Raw genomic sequence first — 17,805 nt, 5'->3', positions numbered from 1 at the left:
AATTCTTACTCAGCAGCCCTATCCTCTACTCGTGGTTCCTCCCACTGCTTCCGATTGTATGAGTCGAAGATGTTGGCCCTTTGCTTCCTTTTCTCTATTTTTTTATTAAAAGGAAAATTTATTGTTGCGTCTGATATTGTTGAGAACAGTTAGGTTGTCTGATATCGGTATATAAATACGGAAGACCCTGACCCTTCAGCCTATATAATTCATTTTGTTAGAAAGTTGAGAATAGTTATGGAGTCTGATATTGATGTTCAAGTGACTGAACGACGATCCGGTGGTTACCTTCCAACTGTTTGGGACCTGAAATTCATCGACTCTTTTAGCACTTCCCATACGGTTAGTGTCTTACTTATATTCAATTTTGTCGATTAACGGCATCATCTATTTCTCTGCCTGCATGCAGTATGACAGTGACGGTGGTCGTTTGGAGGAGCTGAAGCAAGCTGCTCGGTGTTTGTTTACGTCGGTAAATGGACCTGATGAAAAATTGGATATGATCGACAAAATGCAACGACTAGATATATCCAAATACTTTCACAAAGAGATCAATGAGTTTCTTACTCATCTTAATCCTAATGCAGCAACTGATCTTTTTACACTCGCCTTGAGATTTCGCATCCTCCGTCAACATGGTTTCTTCGTTACTCCAGGTTTACTGATTGTTTACTTCATTATGCATAAGTTTTGCATAATCAAATGCTAATATACCGATGACGGTGTAAAAATACAGATGTGTTTAAAAAGTTCATGGATAGCGACGGGAAGTTCAAAGAGAACCTAAGTGAAGATGTAAGAGGGCTGCTGAGCTTGTACGAAGCTTCATACCTAAACCTAGGACTGCATGGAGAAGACGATGTTCTTGAAGAGGCCAACACCTTTACCACAAAACATCTGAAACTGGCAACGGAGAATTTGGAGGACAAGGATTTAGCCCAGCAAATCAAAGAATCACTTGAAGTTCCATTATATCGGAGGTTGCCTAGAATGGAAGCTCGAAATTTCATCAATATCTATCAAAGAGATGGGAACAACAGTACGGTGTTGCTGGAACTTGCTAAATTGGACTTCAATCTTTTGCAGTCTGTTTACCTCCAGGAGCTGAAGGAGCTTGCACAGTAATTAATTGTTCTCTCTCTTTTCAATATTTCAATTTCAGTACCTGTAGCTTCTTTTTTGTATCAAAATGAAGTAAAAAAAAAGGAATTGATGGACAGGTGGTGGGCGGGGTTGAAGATGAAGGAAAAAGTGCCATTTGCAAGAGATCGGATGGTGGAGTGTTATTTTTGGGCAATGGGGAGTGTTCCAGACCCAAAGTTCTACAAATGCAGGAGAAACCTCACAAAATATGGAAGCTTAGCGACAGTATTAGATGATGTGTATGACATTTATGGATCAATGGATGAGCTTATCAAGTATACAACTGCTGTCGAAAGGTAACTTATCTATCATTCCTTTTCTGCTGATATTACAAAAACTCCATAAACCTATATATTGACCACGCAGGTGGGATGTGGAAGCTATTGAGGATCTTCCAGAGTATATGAGAGTATGCTACAAAGCCATGCACGACCATGTGAATGAAATGGTTGAGGATGCCTTAAATGCTCATGGCCTTAATATTTTACCCTATATCAAGGATCAGGTACGTGTATTCTTATTTTACTAATTAAGGAGAACTTGGATTATGTTAATTAATTATAGCATATATTACTGCAGTGGGTGTGTTATGTACAATCGTTGCACACAGAAGCAGAATGGTATTATGGAGGATACATGCCAACTTTGGATCAACATTTGCAAAATTCATGGATCTCAATCGGCATTGCCGTTGGTTTGGCCTTTGTGTTCCTTGCGTTGTTGGAAGATTCCGGCTCACTCCATCATTCTCAATGGCAATTCTTCGACCACTGGTCTGATTCAGACTTATTTTATTTACCATCCTTAATTACTCGACTTTTGGATGATTTAACCACTTCCAAGGTATGCTTGCTTAACAGAGTTTTTTTTTTTTTCAGAAGATAGAATTTATATTGTACTAACCTGAAATTATTGGACCATTTTGAAGGTTGAGATGGAAAGAGGAGAGATAACGAATTCGATCCAATGTTACATGATTCAGGAAGGGGTGTCTGAAGAAGAAGCATCAGATCACATAAAAGGATTAATAAATGATTCATGGAAACAACTTAACAAGTTGGTGGTTGATCCTTCTCTTCCAACTGGATTTGCCAAATTTGCATTGCTCATGACAAGATGTGTTCAACGAATGTATCAATTTGGTGATTGGTTTGGCATTCAGAGCACTGCAAACAGAGATTGTGTGTCTTCTTCCTTGTTCAACCGTATTTAGAATCTACAATAAGTAGGGTCTAAAATATCGATGACATAAATAAAAAATGTCGATTTCCTATCTTGTTTTTTTCAAGTTGGATCTATCTAGAATTTTAAAATTATCAAAATCACTTTTGAATTCCTATCAGGTCATGAAAAAAAAAATCCAGTCAGAATGAAAGCATCTAAAATCAGTAACAATAAATAATTGACGAGAACGTCAGAAATCAAACATTTTATTCATTTGTTTATTGCACAAGCTGGTAAAATTATTATCTCAAGTGCCTAATTAACAAGGAAGTGGAACTAGACACATATAATGTTTTCTTCTCAAGGAAGCACGGAAAATCTCAGCCATGTCAAGATCTCGAGGTTCCATTCCATTAGGAACCTTCCAATCAATATGATAAAGTGGATTTGCAAGTATAAGTTCAACATTGGCAATACCATACGACATGCCAGGACACATCCTCTTTCCTGCACCTTGCTGTTTGAATCTTCCCCCAAAGGCTGTTCTTGAGAATATGGTAAGTGATAAAGAATGCAACAAGTTCTTCAGGTTGATAGCCATCCCTGCATTCGATTTTATGGTTTCTGCCAAATGATAGACCTCTTCTTCCCTGATTGTTCTAAATGACTGAACTCGTTTCTGGATCAAGAGCTCCAGCACACAAATCTTGAGTATTTGTCTACTGTAATCGCAACGAGAAAACACCATGTCTTGAAAGTTGTAGGCTATCCTCTCAGCTGCGAAGAGAAAGGCCTCACAGCAAAAATGGAGTCATGAGTTCTCATGACTTGTTTAACAGCTTCTGTCGAGGAAATGACGACAGTTGGGACTTACCCAAGTTGAAGAAGCATGAGGGGGGCCATACTTGTGAGCCAAACGGGCGGGGCAGCGATGAGTCTGAATGCCAAAGAGGAGGTGTAAGTTCCCGATGAGTGGCAGTTTTGGAGGACCTGGGGTAGCTTCGATGCAAATTGATTAGATTTGGAGTTCAACCATGTCCTCAAAGCCATGAATATGAAGATTAGAGAGGTGGATTGGAGTAGATAGCAGGGGAGCTGGTTTTCCATGGCTGCACTGCTGCACTGGTTCCCCGGAATAGTAATATTTCAGGTGGAGTTATGAAAGAAAATAGGGTGCACTCCAAATTTTATTACATTCTCTTATTGGTTTAATGATATACGTAGAACCTCAAACATTTCTATAAAAAAAAAACTAATGCGATCCCTACTTTTTTAAGCTCAAAATGATATTTAAATTGAGAAATAAATTAATTTGATTCTTTGACCCACAAATTTGAATGTTGACCGTTATAATGTTGCTACCACGATTTAAGGGTGAAATTGTTTTAAAAAACATAACGAGTCATCGTCATCCATCATGGTCCAGCGTCCATGTGAATCGTTACATCATTACCATAGATCGTTATGTCACGTCATCACCAACAATAGTATGTCAATATCGTAATAGTTAATGTTCGATTTCAATGATTAAAAGGTCAAACTGATTTTTTCCTCTCATTTTTAGAGTCACATTGAGTGTAAAAAAAATTCAATGGTCACATTGATTTTTCAAAAAAAATAAGAGTCTCATGTACTATTACTTTCAAGAAAATAGATAGCATTCCAAACTTTATCAAGTTTTTTATTGATTTAATGATTTATGAGGACCTCCAACTTTGTTTTGAAAAACTAATGTGATCATTAAAGTTTTTCACTCAAAGCGGTCCTTAAATTGAGAAAAACCCAAGTTGATTATTAACCAACGGAATTGAATGTTAATTGGTACGATGTTGATGTGATAATTTATGATAGATAATAATATGACAAAAAGACTAAATTGATTTTTTTGTCGAGTTTGATGACTAAGTTATTTAAAAGCATTTTGGGCATCATAATCTACCATATTTATGTAAATACGTGAATAGGATTCTACCAATAGCATATTGTATAATATTTAAATAAGATTTAAAAGCATATTGAAATAAAAATAAGATTTGATTCAAAGAAAATAAAAAAAAATTAAGAAAATTAAAGTGAAAATTCAATTGATAAAATCAACCTTAGGCTAAAGCTCTTTGCCTTGATTCAAATCAATCCTTGAATAGGATTCTACCTTAGGACTCATGTCAATTACAGTCTACAGGACCCAACTCCTGTAACTTGTTTTTCTCTCTAGTGAATCGAGCATCTAAAATCAAATTTTAGATCTCAACTCTTTGTAAATTAATCGCGACAACTGCTTACTAACTCAACACCTTTAAATTTTGGAAAACCCTGACTCGTATTGTATCATCTCAATCGAAAATCTAACCCAATTTCAGTTTCCCTTAGCAAACTGCTGCTAAGTGTGTTCACATGAAGTCAAATGTGCCACAGGCCGATCCTTCCTCTCAACTATTAATCGAAACTGAAATTCAATTTCAAAAATTCTAAAGTGCACTTTTTGAAATTAAATCGCTTTGATTGAAAAGATGATTGATTATCAATCATTGATTTTCGAAAACTGAAAATGTAACACTGAAGGGTATGATGTGCTTTTCGATTCTCATGATTTAGAATCGAGTCATGACTTCAACCTTTGACTATGAAAAACTTAACTAAGTATGATAGAAATCATACTTAGTATTTTTAAAAGAAAATAAAATAAAAAATCATGAGAAGATAACATTGGAAGTTGTGGAAATCATCCTTATCGTCTTCGTATTCTTTGTCGTCATCTTCGATCAAAGATTCACGAGAGGGTGACTTGGGTGAAGAGAAGCTCGCGTCATCGGTGGTGGCTGGCTGCCTAGGTTGCTTATTCTATGTGTTGACAATGAAACATAACCCTCAATGTCCCAGGTGCAATACCCTTGTTCCTATTATGCCAGCGGCTAGGAAGCCTCGCATTGATCTCAATATATCAATGTGAGTGACTTGAATATTCAATGCTTTATTATAATTTTGTAAATATAAATACATGAAATGAATAAAATTTAAAAATACATGAATTCGTTGAATAATATTTAGTAATAAAAATGAATGTTGTTCTCTCTACAAAATCTGGGTTGAAACAACTATGTGGGTACCTTGTCAATAAACAAAATAAAAATTCTAAACATATATTACCTTGTAACCACCTCAAACTATTTGAAAAATTATTTTAAAAACCCTAAGTTTAACACTAATTTCATTTTTATCCCATGGTTTTTTTTATCAAATTAATTAATTCAAGTTAGCTTAAAACTTAATTTACCCATCGATTCTTAATTTCCATCTCATTGTAACATTAGATTATGTTTCTATCTAACTTCTATTGCATTGTTTTATTGAATTAAAAAATAAAAACTAATTGATAAGGAACAAACTTAATTATAAATGCTCCATGTTAGGTGTACTTATTTTGTCACCATATATTATACCAATTAATCATAAATAAATTTCAATGAGTGAAGCCGAAATAAACTTTACGAACCCTACACGAAGGAAGCTGCATCACCTTACCCTTCACATAAGCTTTCTTCACTTAAAGACAATAACTAAGTTGGCAATTCCAATGTTTTGCTTGAAGAATGCCTCTATATAGATTTCTAGAATTGAAAATTTCAGAATTTCATTATTGTTATATTGATGTATCATTGACAACACATTCACTGAACCATTTAAATAAGTGTCAATTTGCATCCTCCTATATGTTACAACGTTAATCATATCAACCGAATAAGAATATAATTCAATAAATTATTTATATTTGGCAACAAGAGAGGTAGCATTGACAAGTTTGTTCCACTTAATTATCAGCCTTTTCAGGATTCTGATCCAACTGGAAGCGAAAGAAACGCTATAAAGTCTAAAACCATTAATCTTTATACCCCCTGAGTGTTGAACAATGCAGCTTCATTTCCCAATGAATTTAAGGTATTTATGTACCATATAATCAATTAGCCTTTTGGCTTCGGTTAGATAATAAATGCTGAAAGAGAAATATGGTTGTGGTCATATAAATGTTTAAAAACTGCTTTCAACTACACTTCGTCAAACGAGGAGATAGGCCATTTACTAGACCAGTTCATTAACATGTTTAGTTTTTAATGTTTAGTTTCCCTTCATGGCGTTTAAAATATGTTTATCAGATGATAAATGTTTATTCTTGTTTTTAAATTATCCTTGTGTCTACTTCATTAAGTGTGTACCGTATTATCATAGAAAGAGAAAAGAAAAATTAAATTGTCAATAATAAATTTATTACTACATGTTGGAATATTGCAAAACTGTTTCAAGCAGTAAAGAAAGAGTTCTTTATTTCTTTGTTTTGAATACAAGAAGTCTACCTAACATAGTATACGCTACTATTTATACACAGCCTTAGCAGTATAGGTAATCATCTAACTGACTAACAAACTCATAACAATCTATCTTCTAGAATATCTTCTAGAACTTCTCTACACCTGGACATGCATGGCATTACACAAGCACACTCTTCATTCACGTGAGCTTACATTATTCTCTCAATATTCTCCCTACTTTCTCAACCTTCTTGATGAAAAGATGAACACCTGAATCGAAAGTGCGACGCCTCATTCCGTTCGACTTAAATCGAAAGTGCCGATGCTTCCTTCCGTTCGACTTGAATCGAAAGTGTCGATGCTTCCTTCCGTTCGATTTGAATCAAAAGTGTCGATGCTTCCTTTCGTTCTTCTTATTCACCTTCACTTCTTTCTTCTTCATCCTCTTATACAAGGCTCCTTGACATATTTTTTCTTTTTTTCCCTAAAGGACTATATTATCATACTTATTACAAAATCACCCCAAGTAATTATATCCATTTTGCTTTACCAAATTGAAAAAAATAAGTGATGCAGTAAACCACGAACTCCTTCAGATGAAGAATAAGACCACCGCCGGTTTAGCACGCCTGCTACGGCTCATCTAACTGGTCCTGTGCATCCGACGTCCAGAGAGTAAGATTATCCCTTAGCAGTTGCATTATGAGAGTGTTATCTTTGTATGATTCCTCTCCTAAAGTATCCAAGTCAGCGATTGATTCATCAAATGCATGTTTTGCAAGATTACAAGTGCGATCAAGAGAGTTGAGAATCTCGTAGTAGAAAACAGAGAAATTGAGTGCCAATCCGAGCTGGATCGGGTGAGTTGGGGCTAAATCGGCTCTGGCAATGTCCTGAGCAGATTTGTAAACAGTGAGAGTACTCTCGGTAGCTTCCTTACGTTCGACTCCAGTCTTGAACTCAACCAAATACCTATGATAATCACCCTTCATCTTAAGATAAAAGACCTATGAGTCTTTAGCGGAGGACAAATGGATGAGCATGGAGTTAAGCAGCTTCAAGAATGACAGCCACGTGATAATCACGAATGACAGCCACGTGATCCTCGTTACCATGACTCCCATCTTTCTGCTAAATGGAGGAAACGATATGCCACAAAGCACAGAGTGTGTCGATCACGTTCTTGTATGCGACGGAGAAAAGGTTCCTTTCCTCGACGGTTAGTTCGTCGGATGGAGTTGAGTTGAGGACCAACTTTTGCATGAACTGAACCATCTCCTCGTATCGCTCGGCTTGCTTGGCTAGGTACACGTACTGATCGCGTCTCAGGTTATTGGGGACATTCGTCGCCATTTGCAGGAATCAGTGACCTTTCGAGAGAAACATCATCAACAACGGCAGAAGCAGTCACGATAGAGCCAACGAACTCCATGCAGCGAAAGAAAAACAAAGTCAAGACCGTTTGGCGAATGATACTATATTGGAATATTACAGAACTGTTTCAAGAAGTAAATAAAGAGTTCTTTATTTCTTTGTTTTGAATACAAGAAGTCTACCTAACACAGTATAGGCTACTATTTTTATACACAACCTTAGCAGTATAGGTAACCATTTAACTGACTAACAAACTCATAACAACCTATCTTCTAGAATATCTTCTAGAACTTCTCTACACCTGGACATGCATGAGCTGCATGTACATGCATGGCATTACACAAGCACACTCTTCATTCACGCGAGCTTACGTTATTCTCTCAACACTACAGGATAAAAATATATATTACTTTAAACAACAATAAATGAACTATTCAACCAAAAAGGCTTAAAGTAAAAATAACTCCTTAAATTATTTTATATTTTTATTTTAAGCACCTAAACTATATTTTGATCAAATAAGTACTTGAATTATTATATTTAATCATTTTAAGTCCTATAATTCTTTCACTTAGAAAAATGCAACATCATACAAAATTAGATACCGGTTTTGGCAAAAAAAATAGTTTAGGGGATTGAAGCAAAAAAAGAGACATAGAATAATTTAGGTAATTAAAGTGGTTACATGTAACGCTTTAAAGACTTATTTTGACAAAAAAATAGTTTAGGGGCTTAAAGCAAAAAGGAATATAGTTTAAGTACTTTTTTAGTTTAAGCCTTTATCTAATTATAAATTACCATGTGAATTTGGACTATGTAATTTAAATTTTTATAAATTGTATGATTTGTATAAAAAAAAACTATATAAATTTATTCGAACTAATTTGCGGGTATATAATTGCCATGAATAATCGTTTTGTAGGTACTTGATCTTCACAGATCAAGACATATAAATCTTTTTACTACCCGAAAAATCAGATACTCAAATTTGTGAATACACAAAGTATAAATATAACTCTTAATCTTTCGACATTGATAGCTCACACCCTAACATCTATGGTCCTCGAACTCGGATCAACTCGGATCTTCAAGGAATAATAACAACTCATTTACCACATATGCCACTTTGGTTCGTGTTATATAAAAAAAATTGAATTTATCAAAAGGTGAACATTTTGTATAAATCTTTTTTTTAATCAACTTAAAATTTTGTATTTTAAGTATTGTAAAGTGAAAATATCTATTTAAATCATAACTAGCACATATTCGATTCATGAACCATGATTATGAATTTGCAAATAAATGATTATTTTATAATTAAGGGACTATCTTTGTAATTTACCCTCACAATTAGTTTTTTTCAAGGCCGGGACCCGAGATATTTTCTGCCAGTCCGATCCAACCGGCCTTCGATCTGGGTAAGTCCTTTCGAAGACAGATGAACCCTAAACCCTAGGGGTTTTTCAAATTTTCGTTTGCACCGTTTTCTTTTTCCTATATTAGTCTGTCGTTCCATGTAATTTCCCCTAAACCCTAGCATCCTTCTGCAGTTCTGCTTACGGCAGAGTGAAGAACCATCTAAATTTCGTATTTCTGTTTATTTCAGAAAAAAGTATTAAGAAAAATCGCCATGGGGAAGGGTAAGCAGCGGAAGCAGATAATTCTGCCGCCGGAACTCCCACCGGAAATAGAAGAAGATGAGATTGAAGTTTCCGACGAGGACCTCCAGTTCGTCGATCAAAACAAAGACTACGCTGGCTTCGTCTCTCGCTTGGATACTCACTTTATTAACAAGTTTCATTATTTTTTTTCTTTACTCAATCATCGGATTCATTTTTCATTTTTAGATATAAACAACAAAAGCATTTATTATTTACTGGAAATTCTTCTGATTGTTATTTCAAAATGCTTTATTTTAATACTTGGATGGTGGTAATTAGTTAAATTTTAAAACTGGCATTTGACTGCTGCAACTTGAAATGGAAATTAGTTATTTCCACTTTTGATGGTAACTTTCTTTTGTGGATAGGCAAGTCACACGGGTGGAGGGTGTGAGCGAAGATGCTTTGGAGGCTTTATATGAGAAACGAAGAAGGAAGACATTGGAGCAGAAAGAGAATGAGAAAAGTGTTGTTGAAGTTGCTCCTGTTGATGCTCTTCCTGTCAAGTCTTTGGATGGAGAAGTCTACTACAAAACATGTATCTTATCATTTTCAATAAAGTATTTTACTTTCTTTGTTTCTAAATAAAGTTTATTCATTTAATGAAGAGAATGAAAAGGTTTATGCTGTTATACAATGCAGTTTCCCAGACAGCAGAAGTGGCTGAAAATGAAGGGGATGAAGATAAGAGCATGGTTAAGATGACAAAAGCTGAAAGGAGAGCAAAGCTTAAAAAAAGTAAGAAAGAAGCTAAGAAACTGGGGAAGGAATCGGCAACCAACTCAACAAGAAGCCACACTAGTATGTTGCTATATTTCTCTTCTTTATGCCTTTCAATGTTAAGAAAGAAAAGCATGAATATTAAAGTTTACATTAGCATCTCAGACAGATTTGGTAACCTTTTTACAGACATGTTTGAAATCAAATGTTCCATGTCTTTTCTTTCTGTTAAACACTACAGGCTACATCTTATGAGGATAATCATCTTAGTTATTTTCAATTATGTTAATACACTATGCATAGTAAAATGGAACATTCTTGTTGAGCATCAGCCATCAGGGTTGTAGCAGCATTCATGTAGCACTATATCAAACTTGAGTGGGAATGGCCTATCAGACAATCATAACAATCATCCTGCCTTAGATTACTTTATATTCATGCACTAACATAATTATATGTGGTACTGCCATGAGTTCTAGAATTAAATGAAAACAGCTTGACTATTTTGGCACTTTTTGTTTTGCCTTATCCTTGTTACATCTTTATGATAACCTCTTTCAATCACCAGAACATGGTGGAAACAGAGTTCATATATTATGAAGTCTAAGAGTATTATCTTTTGGACCGGCTGATATAAGTTGAATTCATGTAATTCCCTAGTCAGGTTATGTTCAGTGCCTACATCTAAAAAACAAGATTTTAGGATTGTTGATAGCAGAAGCTAGCACTCAGTGTTCTGTTCAATTGGATTATAAAAATAGAGGGGCTGGAAGCCTTGAAGGTGAACTGTAATGTAATATTTTCTGGTATCAACAGCCATTTGAATCATTAGTTTGGAGGAGTTGATCGGTGGGATTTGATGGGAAAAAGTGTTATTGGCTTAATTTTGTCAAGCATCTAAATGTGTTTAAGTTTGCCTACCTTAGAAAAGGAAATATCAGGTTTATTGGATTCTTTCTTATGTTGTGATTAGTAAATCATGATATTACAGCATGTCCTAAGAGAACAAGAAAGAAGACAAGCAAATTCTACTTGAATTTTATAGCTCAGTCACTTGAAATCTCAGGGAAGTGTTTGTTGTTATCTATATATTCATATATATGGATTTTTTTGGAAGGCTTTTCCTTTTCTACATATCAAAATGGCGCAAACAAAAATTTTCCTTTTTCTTTTGTATGTGCATCACAAAGTTTATAACTTTCTGGATGATGGTAATCATAACTTCTGCATGATAAACCAATTATCACCAAGAACTTGAAAATGCCTATACATGTGTGATGTTAACAAACCCTTCTGGTAGATTTTTTTCATTCTCATTCAAGTTATATCTATGTTCACAATTTTTATCATTTTTTGGGTACATAGGTGGAGAAATTCCCCCTCCATCTATCTGTGCTTTATGCTAGATGTGCTAAATCCTGCTTGTGTGCCTTTTTGCATTTGTTCCTACGACATGGCATTGACAGTGGGTAATGCCTACATAACTTATTCTTATTATCTTCAATATTCTAAGATTGTTCGTCTTTTAGGCAGAAGTGAAAGAAGACCTCACGGCTGAAGAAGCATTTGAAACCAAAAAGCATAAGCTAGCTGAGCTTGGGATGGCACTGCTTGTAGACCCAGAGACAAACATTAAGTCATTTAAAGAGATGTTGCAATTTACCAAAGATGGCAATAACTCAATCGTAAAGCTTGTTCTGCTGTCCTTGTTGGCCGTCTTCAAAGACATTATTCCTGGGTACCTATCTTTCCTTTCCTTCTCTACTGCCCCTTAATTATCTCTTTGTAATAATTTATTTTCATTGCATTGTATTTCTATATTTACTCTACTTTTAAACGTGCAAATACAGCTACCGGATTAGGCTTCCAACTGAAAAAGAGCTAGAAATGAAAGTTTCCAAAGAAGTTAAGAAAATGCGGTTCTATGAATCAACACTTCTATCAGCGTACAAGGTTTGAACTGCTATCTTAATGTGATCACTATTCTGAATTCTGAAATATAATTTGGTTTAGTCCTTGAGTGGAGTCTACATGTTGTGTGTATTCACAATTTGATAAAGGCATGTCTACCCCCTTTTCTTTGTATAAAGGCTGTTATTATCTGGAAGCCTACAATGTGGTTTAATTGGCACATGGATTTGTTCAACCATATTATTTCCTGATGAATATGAAAAGAATGTGTAATGCCACTACAATTAGATGAACAAAGTTTTATATTCTAGTAAATGTTGGTTCTATTGTGAAGATATGCTTATGGGCATTCTAACTTTTAGCTGGTTTCATAATATGACTAAAAATATGGTTTGATGTTTTCCACACCATTTGAGTTCACTTTTAGTGCAAGAAATGGTTGTTAATTTGGCATTCTTCTTCACACTAAAATCGGGAATATGCAACAGGGCTTCCTGCAGAAGTTGTTAGCATTAGAAAAGCAGCCTATATTTCTTTTTTGATAGGAAAAGCAGCCTATATTTCATCATGTTGTGGTTCGTTGTGTTTGTACTTTGCTTGATGCTGTTCCTCACTTCAACTTCAGAGAAAGCTTGTTAGTAGCTGTTGTCAGAAACATTGGCTCCTCAGATGATGTTGTAAGGTATACTGTATTGATGTTCTTTGAAATGTTAAAAATTCTTCAGTAATCTATTTAGGACCTTTAAAGTTTTGGCGTTGTTAACTGGAATATAATATATATTAGTGGTGAAGCTTTGTTGTTCAGTGATGATCACATAAAGTACATCTTTGCTTCTTTTGTCTTTTCCAACCAAAGTACCTATTACTTGCTTACAGGAAACTTTGTTGTTCAACTATAAAGTCACTTTTTACCAATGAGGGGAAACATGGTGGTGAAGTTACTGTTGAGGCCGTTCGGTTGATTGCAGATCATGTCAAAGCTCATGATTGTCAACTGCATCCTGATTCTGTTGAGGTATTGGATAGTCTTAAATGCTACATTTGTGGTTAGTATCTTTTTTATGGCCTTTATCTTCCCAAGACTATAAGGATCTCCCACCCCTGATCTTTAACCTTGCCATAGAAGATAATAACATTGTTGAAGTTCCTTTTCCTCCTCATAGAAGGTTTTTAAAGTTGTTGTAAGGAATGCAAGATGGAGCTCAGCAAGACAGCGACTGAAAACTATAGATTTCAATTTCATTATGATTGTTTATCTTTAAGATGTTAATAAGATGTTAGAGTTTTGTCATCATTTGTTTTCAATTTCATTTTGTTATTATATGTACTTTATGTACAACTTTGTCTCCCTGCTCTAAGCTCTTTAATTCCTTTTTCTTATATTAATTTTCAATACCTTTTCAGGTCTTAATGTCTTTGTCATTTGATGATGATCTTTGTAAGCCGGAAGTTCAAGAAGATAATAATAACAAAATGAAGAGCAAGAAAAATAGAAAGAGGAAGAATTTTGAGGAGTCGAATCAACTGCAAGGAAATAACAGAAAGATGAGTAAGAAAGAAACTATAGCAAAGATGAAGGAAGAGGTACTTATCCCCAAGATTGCAATATTTTTATGTTTGGTTTATCTTGTTATAATTATCACTGCATTGATTTTTTGAATGCCTATAAATCTGTTTCTTATACACCAGATGTTATGGAAAGGATGAGGATGCAGTCAGAGACACTTTCTGCTGTATTTGAGACATATTTCCGCATCTTGAGGCATACCATGCAATCATCTGTAGCCAGGTGTTATGGTTGTTACACTTACAATTATCAGTGTGGTTGATGAGTGGTACAATGATTTTTTCCAGCAGCAAATTGTTTAAGGCAGTGAAATATGCTGCCTCTTTATCCTGTTGATGAAAAACAATGTTCGGCTCCTTGCCTGAACCAATAATATGCCTAAAGATGTTGAAAAATCTCCTATGCTGAAATAAAACTAGTTAACCAATTGCAAAGGTGATTCCTGCACCCTGTTGCTGTTTCAGGGGCATTTGTTTCTTAGAGCTCTTTTATTGAACCTCTCCCAACCCTTGATCCAATCAGGGGTGTGCGTGCGTGCGAGAGAGAGGCTTATTCGCTTTTCTGACCAATTTCTGCAGCCATTGGGGTGCTGCATTCAGCCATGGATGCTTCCATAATAATGAAAAATGCTCGTTGGTAGTTGATTTATTCATAAGGGGGTAGTGGATGACAAAAATATTCCTGAAATAAAATCATATTTATTTTTTGGTCTTTGTCTGTGTGCCATGCTTTTGTTTCAAGGAAGATGCACCATCAGGTTATCACAAGGCAAGGCAGTGAGGGACTTGTTTTGCAGATATCTCAACTATGTTTTACATAAATTGTAGAAGGTTTCTATCGGTCTTTTTGCTTGATTTCTTCCTAGTTTATAAATGAAATAAAGTGACTAAAGATGAATTTTTATGCCGATCTTGTTTTTGTTGAAGTTCAACTTATCTTTGTATGATATCTTAATGTCTCCTTATGTTTAGGTATACATGTTTCATAAACATAACTCTGTTAACATTGATTGAGATTTTCAAACAATGTTAGATTAGGGTAGTTAATACCAACAACATGATAAAGTGATTACCATATGAGTTCTTATACCATTTCTTTTTATTTAAGTTGAACTTGTGTTTTTAATATATTTTAAAATCCCAAGCAGACCAGGTAATTCTGTTATTTTCTTTTCAGTTCTGAAGCGAATGGTAATATAACTTCTAGTGGATCTGGTTCACATCCTCTGCTAGCTCCTTGCTTGAGTGGTTTAGGAAAGTTTTCTCATCTGATTGACTTGGATTACATTGGGGATCTTATGAATTATTTGAAAAGGCTGGCCGCTGGAGGTAGCAATTCAGATGGTTATTCCCAGAAAGTGCAGAATGACTGTCACTGAGCGCCTTTGCTGCTGCATTGTTGCTTTTAAAGTTATGAGGAGCAATCTTGATGCTTTGAATGTTGATTTACAAGACTTTTTTGCCCAGCTTTACAACCTTGTGCTTGACTACAGGCCTGGAAGGTAGGATATTGGACATCCTTTACATTTTATCTAATGAATAGCAGTAGCTTCTGAGTAAAATCAGTAAATATCAACACTTCAGCAAAGTCTTGTCCAGCTGCAAAAGCTGGCTGAGGCTAGCTTACTGCAAACTTCTTCAAACGCTGAAATCAATTTCTGAAACAAGAACAGGTTTATTTCTTCTAGGTAAAGCCAGTCACCAAAGGAAAACTGCAAAATGTGTTGCCAATGTTAATTTTTTGCTTGTCTATGTTGCAGAGATCAAGGTGAAGTATTAGCCAAGGCTCTTAAGATAATGCTATGTGATGATAGGCAACATGACATGCAAAAGGCAGCTGCATTTGTAAAACGCTTAGCCACATTTTCTTTGTGCTTTGGATCTGCTGAATCCATGGCGGGTGAGTTATTTGAATTGCTGGAAAATTAATTTGCAGTGCTTTATTATGGTATTTTTAAGTCATTCTTTTGTTTTCCATTTTGATTGTACAGCCTTGGTAACGTTAAAACAGCTTCTTCAGAAAAATGTCAAGTGCCGAAATCTATTAGAAAATGATGCTGGTGGTGGCTCCGTGTCAGGATCAATTGCTGCTGTAAGTTATTTCTGCTACTATTTAAATGATGGAATAATTTCCTATATTCATTTTGTTGAATGCAATGCTTCATTAATTTTCTATTCCTATATCCTTGATTCCTTCTCGGCAAATTCATTCATTCATTTTACAATTTACATTTTATCTTGACCAATTTTATCCTCTAAGCTTTGTTATTCGTTTATGGGACGAATGTCCAGAAAACTAGGAATCATGAAGCATGGAAAATTTGTTTTTGAATATTTTGTACCAATTGGTACCAACTGGGACTAACGCAATTGTTTGATTTGAATTTTGTTTTGAAACCATGTAAAAGCAGAAATACCAACCATATGGTTCAGACCCCAGCTTAAGTGGTGCACTTGCCTCGGTACTTTGGGAACTGAATCTTCTATCTAAACACTATCATCAGACCATATCGACACTGGCTTCAGGCATCTCAACCATGAATTCTTCCCAGAACCAGGTTTATATCAACATTTCTCCTCAACAAGCTTTTAAGAACTTGTCGTTGGAAGAGGGGTCATTCAAATTCAACCCTCAGGGCAGTTCCCAGAAATCAAATAACAAGAGGAAAAACAGAAGCACTGCACTTTCCTCACTGCTGACTAGAGATGAACCTTCCCCGATAGATGAAAACAAGGTCAGCAAGAAGCTTAGTAGGCATTTTGCACTTCTTCGGGACATTAAAGAGAACGAGAGATTAAGGGGGGAGCTGGATCAAACATCCTCCTCCTTGCGGTTATATGAAGAATACAAGAAGCAACGAAAGTCGGCCATTAAGAAAAGCAAGAAAAGCACAACTGCATGGGATATGAACTTCAGATATTGTAGAATATTGAGATACGTTCATTTTAGTAAGTTTTAGATTTCACAAAGATAACTAAAAACTTGGATTTTATTGCGAGGCGAAAGGATCGTCATATGATATGTAGCTATAGCTTTATTTCCCCACTTGAATTTTATGTTTCTGGGCTTCATTACTACTTGAATTGCTCTTGCTAATGTTTTAGTACTAAAGAGTTTAAATTTGATTTCGAATAAAATACGCAATGAAGAAGATTAGTCACCATTGGTATTGTAACACCCACATATCAATGGGTTGACTCGGATTGACCCGATCTGATCCGGAATGTTATTTAAGGTAACCTGAGTGACTCACAGTAAAAATCCAGGGAAACTTTAAAATTTATGTTAAAATGTGTAAAATCATAAAAATAATTTATAAATAAAATATCAGTTCAGAAAATCATTATATATTACAAACAAAATTAAAATCATACGAGTTTTAGAATTGGATATAAAAACATAATACAACTTATATGTCCCCTAATCACATGCACCGTACTCCGCAAGTAACGTCGGTGGAACTCATATACTGATGTTGATAGCTGAACTGGTTCAATTATTTTAACCTGAAACGTTGAGTAAAAAAGTAAGCTTTGGGAAGCTTAGTAATACATAACTACCAAGTTATGCTTAAAGACATGCAGATAAATGGAAAATCATAAATATTTCCTTATCGATTTCGATGTCTATAGGCTTTCAGGATGAAATGTGGTTCCACTGATATTTCTTCGAGTAAAAGACATGAAGATTTCAGTTCGAAGGAAACATTTAGAGGACCAAGTTCATGAGATCATAATAGGATGTCTAATGTGTTCCAACAAAACAGAGTAATATATATAAGTCCTTTAAAAACGTTTGTAGTTTAAAACATATTTTAAAAACACAGTAATACCTTCCAACCGAACATCGTTTGCAGTTCCTCAAAACTACATCTATAAGGACTTACCCTAAGCACACAACAAAGGAGCCACCATAAGGGAATACCTTGGGGCCTATGGGCCTACCCAAGGGTCTCCTTAGG

The 17,805-nt window shown here is 35.2% G+C and overlaps 1 protein-coding gene and 2 pseudogenes across 1 annotated transcript; 2 read left to right on the top strand and 1 right to left on the bottom strand.

The window, feature by feature from the left end:
* Positions 1 to 235: 235 nt before the first annotated feature.
* Positions 236 to 2,362, top strand: LOC120141485 (probable terpene synthase 9). The gene is made up of 7 exons (XM_039156338.1): positions 236 to 342; positions 410 to 656; positions 737 to 1,121; positions 1,221 to 1,439; positions 1,510 to 1,648; positions 1,723 to 1,986; positions 2,072 to 2,362. The coding sequence occupies exons 1-7, from the start codon at positions 238 to 240 to the stop codon at positions 2,354 to 2,356; spliced, it is 1,644 nt and encodes a 547-aa protein (XP_039012269.1). The 5' UTR covers positions 236 to 237; the 3' UTR covers positions 2,357 to 2,362.
* A 4,775-nt stretch (positions 2,363 to 7,137) lies between these two features.
* On the bottom strand, positions 7,138 to 7,964 carry LOC120141471 (annotated as a pseudogene).
* Positions 7,965 to 9,591: 1,627 nt separating this feature from the next.
* LOC120141444 lies at positions 9,592 to 16,889 on the top strand (annotated as a pseudogene).
* Positions 16,890 to 17,805: the final 916 nt, after the last annotated feature.

This window comes from Hibiscus syriacus, unplaced genomic scaffold (assembly GCF_006381635.1).
Source record: "Hibiscus syriacus cultivar Baekdansim isolate YM2019G1 unplaced genomic scaffold, ASM638163v2 tig00110809_pilon, whole genome shotgun sequence".
Lineage (NCBI taxonomy): Eukaryota > Viridiplantae > Streptophyta > Magnoliopsida > Malvales > Malvaceae > Hibiscus > Hibiscus syriacus.
This window is presented reverse-complemented; position numbering and strand designations above follow the sequence as displayed.

Coding starts and splice junctions, on each gene's coding strand:
- LOC120141485 (XM_039156338.1), top strand. CDS start 238: ATGGAGTCTGATATTGATGTTCAAGTGACTGAACGACGATCCGGTGGT. Junction 1,440..1,509: donor TATACAACTGCTGTCGAAAG/GTAACTTATCTA, acceptor TTGACCACGCAG/GTGGGATGTGGAAGCTATTG. Junction 1,649..1,722: donor TACCCTATATCAAGGATCAG/GTACGTGTATTC, acceptor ATATTACTGCAG/TGGGTGTGTTATGTACAATC.